Source organism: Larimichthys crocea, chromosome VIII (genome assembly GCF_000972845.2).
Source record: "Larimichthys crocea isolate SSNF chromosome VIII, L_crocea_2.0, whole genome shotgun sequence".
Classification (NCBI taxonomy): Eukaryota; Metazoa; Chordata; class Actinopteri; family Sciaenidae; genus Larimichthys; species Larimichthys crocea.
The window spans coordinates 17,654,499-17,662,267 of NC_040018.1; the positions used below are offsets into that span (position 1 = coordinate 17,654,499).

At 40.4% G+C, this 7,769-nt stretch overlaps 1 protein-coding gene across 1 annotated transcript; it reads right to left on the reverse strand.

The window, feature by feature from the left end:
- Positions 1-455: 455 nt before the first annotated feature.
- On the reverse strand, positions 456-7,769 carry eva1ab (eva-1 homolog A, regulator of programmed cell death b). The gene is made up of 4 exons (XM_019253831.2): positions 7,673-7,769; positions 2,254-2,414; positions 1,756-2,112; positions 456-1,355 (listed from the first exon to the last, which is right to left on the reverse strand). Exons 2-4 carry the CDS (start codon positions 2,354-2,356, stop codon positions 1,243-1,245), a joined length of 573 nt encoding a protein of 190 aa, XP_019109376.1. The 5' UTR covers positions 2,357-2,414; positions 7,673-7,769; the 3' UTR covers positions 456-1,242.

Below are 7,769 nucleotides of genomic sequence, written 5' to 3' on the forward strand. Positions count from 1 at the left end.
TTTGGCACTCTATTTTGCCTTATTTACCGTCTTGAGTCGTGGGTGCTCTATGACAGGACCTGCCCATGTCGGTTGAGTGTTCAGTGCTCTGTGTACTGGACACCCAGTTGTGGTGCTCTCTTTGGCATCAGTTGTGTGCACACTGTAGACCTTGCCTTAGGCTTAAGATGAATTTTTGCCTCTGCATCTGAGATTATCTATGTACAACACTGCCCTGGACCACAGATAACCTTTCTAGAGATCATTCTCTGGACTGTCTCTTCTGGGCTTCTAGCACAGTCTATACTCTCTCCTCACAGTGGGTCAAACCCACCCAAAGACACAAATGTTGAAGAAATGTGTGCCACTATATTTGATTTTAATAAAGGACTTCACTCAATAATATGTACAGAAAAACAAAAGTTTATTCATTTTTGTTTTAGCTCATTTAATACCCAAATGAGCCAAATAAAGAAAGGCAGCATGATCCTCTCAAACATGATGACATGCTGTCATAATATGCAACAACACCTATAGCTGACAAGCTCTCAGCCTGCAGATGCAACCAACACACCTCTCAGGTTAAATCATACATATTTCATCAACCACCACAGCAATTTTGTGTGCATTCACTTTATCTGGGGAAGAAGAATTACAGCAGTAAAAGCACCAGTATGTTTAAGTCTATCTTGGCATAGAGTGAATTTCTCTTCCTGTTTAATTCTTCCACATGACTCCCATTATGTTCCAGTTCTCATGCTTTATTGTATCAGCTTTAGAAACCAAAGAAGGTGATAAAAGTGCAATAAGACAGTATCACCAATATTTAAACCCATAAACTTGTGAACAGCTGCAGCACAAAGCCTCCCGTTCCTCCTCTGTACATTGTTTCTCAAAAGCACTTGTTAAAAATGTGAAACGTTATAAAATCCCCTTACCAAAAGCGACTTTACACCAGCAGTTATATATAGCAGAGTCTGCTCTATGGGTCCATTATGCCTTCTTCCAAACACTGCACTGCCATCATGTATCGGAGGACACAACTCATATGTTTTCCTTGTTGTTGACACAGAGGAATGGACTGCTCCAGGCAGAGCTGTCAGTAATAGTTTGATGTGTAAGAATCTCTTTGGTGCAGTGCAGACAGCGCTCCTAAGCTGACGCTGATGTTTTATGTTCATTTCATCCAGTGTTTTTTTTCATTGCATTACCTATCTATTCACCTTTTATTTGCCTGTTTATCTTCATGTCCTTCTCACTGTGTCAGTAATATCTGTTGAGGCTCTGGGTGACTGTACTGATGTCTGGTTGTCCGTTCATCCAGATCTCTCGGAGAATCCTTTCACGCTCTTCTAGCCGCTGGGCCCGGTCCATCTCTGATGATACACACACACACACACACACACATACAAACACAAACACACACACACATACACACACACACACACAAGCACAAAAAATTGTTAAAGCGAATCTCACAAGTCTATTCCCATAACCATTTATAAAGGCGTACTGGCACATTATTATGCAAAACTTAAATGTTGTATTTCACTCACAGACTCTTGTGTACTGTTTCCTAATCAGTTTGGAGAAAATATCACTATAATACCTGCAGACATAATCAACTATTTACATTTATACATGTAACCGTTGTTTACACTGATGTTTGCACTTTATCTCCTGCTAATGAGGATCATGGTCTTGACATGAGCCACAAGTCTTCACACGTGCGTCATACTGTATACGGCATACTGTGTGTGTCTGTGTAAGACATACCCTCAGCTGATGTGAACATGGTGTTGTGCAGCAGAGCTCTCTCAAAGCCTCTGCGTCTCCGTGCCGACGGGTCAGACGTGTCATCCCAGTCCTCTGATTCGCTGTCCCCAACAGGCCCGGTCCCTCCAGAGGTAACAACAGCAGTGCTGTCTGGATTAGTGTCAATGGGCTGATGGTGGGGACAGCTGTGATGGTGACGCCGATGATGCCTGTTCCTGTGGCGATGGTGAGGGTGGTTACTGTTGCCATAGTGGCAGTCTGCTCGACAGTGTATTTGGAAGACGATGGCACAGAGTGTGACAAGAAGGCCGACGGAGACACCTCCCAGAAACACCAACGCTGTCTTCTCGGGTTGGTCTGTGAGGAAGAGAAGATGACAAGAAAAACAGTTTGAAACTGTTTAACAGAGTTATATATAAATTGACTGCAGCTCCATCCTCCTATTTGACTACAGTGGGATCACACACACACATTAATAGTTTTTCTGATTGGATCTACCTGCAATAAAGGTGTAAGCTGCCAGTATGTTGCTAAGCAATGCCATCTCCTCGGAGACCACTTTGACCTCCATGTCTGGGCTTCCTGTCACTGAAGCACTCATGATTTCACAGCTTATTGTCTTCTGTAGAGGTCAGTGGAGCTCATACTTCACGACTCCCCTAGATTGTAGGTTTGAGGGGCAGAGGACAGAGGTGATGGAGTTTTAGAAAGAAGAAGAAAAAAGAAAGGGAGAGGAGGATGAAAAGGAGAATGAGTTTTTATACACAAACAATCCTTCAAGTTAATGTGTTGATGTATCGCACTCCTCTTCTACCTGTAGATTACCACCCAAAAACATAAAAAACAAGTCCACATTAGCATATAAACACCAATGATTTGTGTTAACAGCGAGTTATAGAAACGTACCCTGTCAGAGTTATGCATTTTAATAAAACGATCCTGTTAGTCTCTCAAGGTTTGAGTGATTTAGGCACACTGCCAGTGTTATTCCTGCTCATAAAAATAATGCAGACTCTTGTACAAAATAAATCACCAATCATTTCTATTTATCCACAGCTGAAACTTGTTTTGTACGGAGAAAAGATGAGTTAATTATAGAGTACTTTGGAAACTTCAACACCTTACCCTTTAATCTATACATCACTTCTCACTTTCTGCCTCGTAAAGCCACAGTGAGGCATTCATACCTCTCTGCCTCAGTCACATGCCAATATTTAAATTTAAGATCAGGCACAAACACATGTACTTTAACGAACTCGTGCATGATGCCTTCAGAGGTTCAGCAGATGCAGAGGGATATTACACCATGTTCAAAAGATCAACTTGAGGAAGGTGAAATGAAAATGGAGAGGGTAGATTGCAGTGAAAAAACAGATACAGATGTCTGACACAAGTGTAGAGCATTTTGCAAGACTTTGGCAACTAAGAATAACAAATCGGTGACATATCTAACAATGAGTTGTTGTGCTTGTTACCTCCTCTGGACTGTGCGTTCAAGAAAAGTATACACGCAGTATCATGCTTGGACCATTTGTATATGATTTGAAAACTTTACACCCTTAAACCAAGTCGTAGTGTGCACTGTGCGAGGTTATTATAATCCACTGTGAGTGGTACCACATCATTATTTGTCTTGTACAATATGAAAGATTTATATTTAAGGCCATATGAAGGCGTTACCAGTCACCAGTCTGCCTCTGGAGACTGCAACTCAACCACTAGGTGGCAGAAAACAGCCATCAGCCATTTACTCTTTCCATCCATCCATTATCTGCAACAGCTCCTCCTCATCAGGGTCACGGTGGGGCTGGAGCCTATCCCAGCTGACTTTGGGCAGCTCAGAGGCAGGGTCCATCTATTCTTCGTTGGTCGTAAATAGAGTCACCTTGCTGGTGGACACACTCACAGAGGCACACTACAGATGTGGTGGTGTTGTCATTATGCTGATAACACATGAACATGTAAATAATCCAGTGGCTCCTAAATCTTAATTTCTTTCTGTTCTGGTTTTGTGGTTCACATTCAGTGTAATTGTTCTTTTTGTACGTTTTTGTACACGTTATGGCTACAGACTTTCTCTCCGCCTCTCTGCAGTTTTAGTTTGGGTGTAATTAATTTGCCAAGAAGAGAATCTATCCATCCATCCATTATCTGCAGCTGCTTATCCTCATCAACAAGTTTCCAGTTCATCACAGGGCACATAGAGACAAACAACCATTCACACTATAAATATAAAATGAAAGATGAATTTGACTTATAGCATGTGTAGGGAAAATGATCCTGTGAGAGCCCTATACAGTACATTTTGACAAAGCAACCCTGCTGTTTAAGGGTTTTTAAGCCTCTTTGCTTTTACTCATTTTGAAAGGTCTTCATGCTCTGTCGCTGTAAAGGCATCTTGTGGGCTGCAAGTATTGACCCTGATTTGCTTTTCATTGTTGTGGCTGACGATAGCATGTAGATTTCAAGTGAAGTAGTCTATGTGGTGACTTTCACATCCATACATGATGAACAGTGTAAGCCCTTTACTCCTGGGAAATATGTATGAAAAGAGCTTCATTAGTTGTGAATGTGAACACCCTCAAATTATGGTATCAAGAGGGTTATTATTGTGTTTAGAAGGATCCATGTTTAAGGTCATCACATCTTATTTAGCTCCATTATTGAGCCGTGAATGAGACAATATAAAATGCAAACATTTGCTGTCAGTCTGGACGTGTTATGTGTTTGTTTCAAAGACAACAATACAGTATCAACTGGTGCCACATACTGCATCATTTATTGTCTATACCCGTATGCAATACCCAGGTTAAATGTAGAGTAGAGATAGTTTTATACAGTATTGTGTCTAGACATGTAGCCCCACACCCAGACTGGAACTCCCCCATACACACTCAGGATTATACCTTCAGTGTGTGTGACTTGTTGATGGCACTGATAATAAATGTACAGTATCTTTAACTCCACAGGTCTAGACTGTCTGATGATAGAAAGAGATCAGGACAGATGTTGGAAAGGAAAATGGGTATAAAGAGCCTAACAGAGCTGACGTCCTGGAGAGGATCCAGGAAGATCCTTCATCCTCTGAAAGGAGAGGAGAACTGGGAGGGAAACGAGACGAGCAAAGAAAGAGAGGAGACTCCACTGTGTCTGCTTTTTTTTTTCTTAACTCCTTTCTAACAAGATCTGTTCAGATTAAGGGCTCCACATTCTGAGAGACTTTAATGAAAAAAGGTCTGATCGTGTTTCGCTTTTTAGCTTATTGAACGAAGTGAGTGTTAGAGTTTGAATATTTCATACACATCATGTTTTGAGGAGTTTTATAAATGATGATAACACAAAAAGCCCCAGAAATCTGAGTGGTCACAAGATGATTTACAAGTTAGGAAAAGGGGCAAAACATATTTTTGTTTTCTTCTTTTTTTCTCAACTTACAGTAGACTGTTTAAATTGAGCTAAAAATATGACTTTACTTGAACTGTTAACAGCTTATAGAGCTACACCTAAATGCAACCTTTGAGAAAAGGTCTGATGTTTTGTTTTTACACAATCCAGAAAAGTTGAGTTGAATAAACCTGTCAGTGGATAATGCAAATAAGCAACTATCAGTCACTTGACACACAAATCCGACAAACATTTGCCATCTCCTTTTATTCTCTTTATCTGAAAGAGTTGTAACACTTGAGTTGAGCAATATCTGCACATTTGAGTGACATTTTAAATCTGTGTCTGAAGCATGACTATAATTACACAGAAAATTTGCCAGGCCCCTCAGCAACACTTGTATTACTGACATTCTTTAGTGCCGTAATGTTCCCGTCCAAAACTTTTGAATCTCATCTTCCAAATAAATTAAAAATAAGCTCTGTAGAAGTGAATGTTAATCCTGTTATGAAAGAACAAACACAGCAGAGTAGGGTGAAAAGGACACAGACGCTGATTTTCTCTTTTTTAATTTCATGAATCTGTGTTATGATTTCCCCAGCTGACAGCTTTGAACATATCTCATTACATGTAAATGTGTTCTTATTGGCTCTTCATGAGCTTGCAACATTTAACCCTTCAATAATGACGGCAAACAGGCCTTATTACTTCATGCCGATAGACCAGCCAAATGAACAGTTTTCAGGCTCTCTGCATGTTGTACTCTCCTACTCTCCTAAGACATTTTTTTAGTTTAAACTAAAAAAATGGATGATGCTTTCTGAAGATATCAAACTGTTCTTCTCTCTTCTTCTTCTTCTTCTTCTACTGCTCTTTTCTGCTGTAAAAAAACTCTTGCAGCACTCTTGACCTGTGAGTAAAAACTGAAGAACAAATTTGCATTTTGCCTGTCACATTTCATAAAATATGTGCCCAGGAAAATGCATTTTTGTCTCATCCCCATGCTCATTAGCATAAAAACACACCTCAGGCCTGTAGTCATGTTGCAAAACTAACAAAAGAGTCGTAAAGCTATGTATCAACACAGCGAGTGCAAAGGAGAAGAAAATAATACGACAACAGATCACATGACATTGCACCGCAACATAACACAACCAAACAAAAAGCTCCAAGCATTTCTAAATCCACTGACTGTCAGGGTCATTTTGTGATGTTATGTGTAAACGCTGCAGGGCATGACTGCCCTTCTCTCGCATGTTCTCCCACTTATTCTCTTTCTGTCTTCTGGATTTGACAATCTGGATCATCTGGGTTACTGTTTGTTGCAACAAAAAGCATCATGTCATTGCAAATAATTCATACTGTAGCATATTAATAGCTGTAGCATATAATGTGAATACAAACTGTCCTTTTGTCTCATGACTGCATCTATACAACATTTAAAAACGAAAAGAGAACTGAAACAGGTTTCCATCAGTATCACAACAGTTAAATGTAGTAATTTATCATCAGGCAGCTGAACGCCATGGTTATACAGTGACATTACTATGAGACACTTGGCCCGCAGCCAGCTCATTACAGCCAGTCAAACTCACAGTCTAGACAGCAGGAGCTGTTTACACTGACACGATGGGACATGACATGAGAGGATCTATCTATCTATCTATCTATCTATCTATCTATCTATCTATCTATCTCTCAGCAAGAAAGCAAATTTCCAAAATGTCAAACTATTTTTTCAATCATTAAACTCGAAGCACTGAACACATCAGACCAACTCAGACAAAGTCAAAAAAAAGTTTTTTAGCCACATAAAATCAGAACAAATCGACATGCAAGCATCTTTCCTTGTGCGTGTTGTATCATCCCATGTGGCACAATCAAATCTTGTTTGTTTTTTGTCTCTGACCACAGTCTGGATCCAACACGCCAGCAGCAAGTGCACAATACTTTTCCTTCCTCTTGTTTTCTTAGACACTGATCTTTTCCTCCCTGTGTCTGCGCAGTCTGGCCAAATTTTTATATGGCACAATAGCTCTTTGTTAAAACTATATGATTCCTACGCCTGTTTCAGCTTTGCTCACACACACACACACACACACACACACACACACACACAACACACACACACACACACACACACACACACACACACACACACACATCATACTTTATATGTATTTCTCCCAGTGTGTTTCTGTGTGTGTAATGCTAATACAATATGACACCAGCCTTTCCCTTTGCTTCTGCACTATTACTATCTAACCTGACCTGAACTGAGAGTAAAGAGGAACACAGCATGCACACAGCATCAGAAAAAGACAAAGTAAAGATAGTCAAGAGGGAGAAAGAGCAATGTGTGGAGGGGAAGTAAGCAAGCAAGAGTGGAGGATTACATTACACATTATACTTCATATCATTAACATCATTAATGACTACAGCTCAGCAGCAGCATCATTTCTCACCACACACACACACACACACACACACACACACACACACACACACACACACACACACTGTTCATACTTACATTTCTTAATGCCAAGATCCCATCTGGAGTGTGTTTATTCCTATTTTTCCTCTGTCCTCTCCTCACGTCTCCTCTCCTCCTCCTCTCTTGCCTCCTC

Coding starts and splice junctions, on each gene's coding strand:
- eva1ab (XM_019253831.2), bottom strand. CDS start 2,356: ATGAGTGCTTCAGTGACAGGAAGCCCAGACATGGAGGTCAAAGTGGTC. Junction 2,113..2,253: donor AGCTTACACCTTTATTGCAG/GTAGATCCAATC, acceptor TCTTCCTCACAG/ACCAACCCGAGAAGACAGCG. Junction 1,356..1,755: donor CATGTTCACATCAGCTGAGG/GTATGTCTTACA, acceptor GTGTATCATCAG/AGATGGACCGGGCCCAGCGG.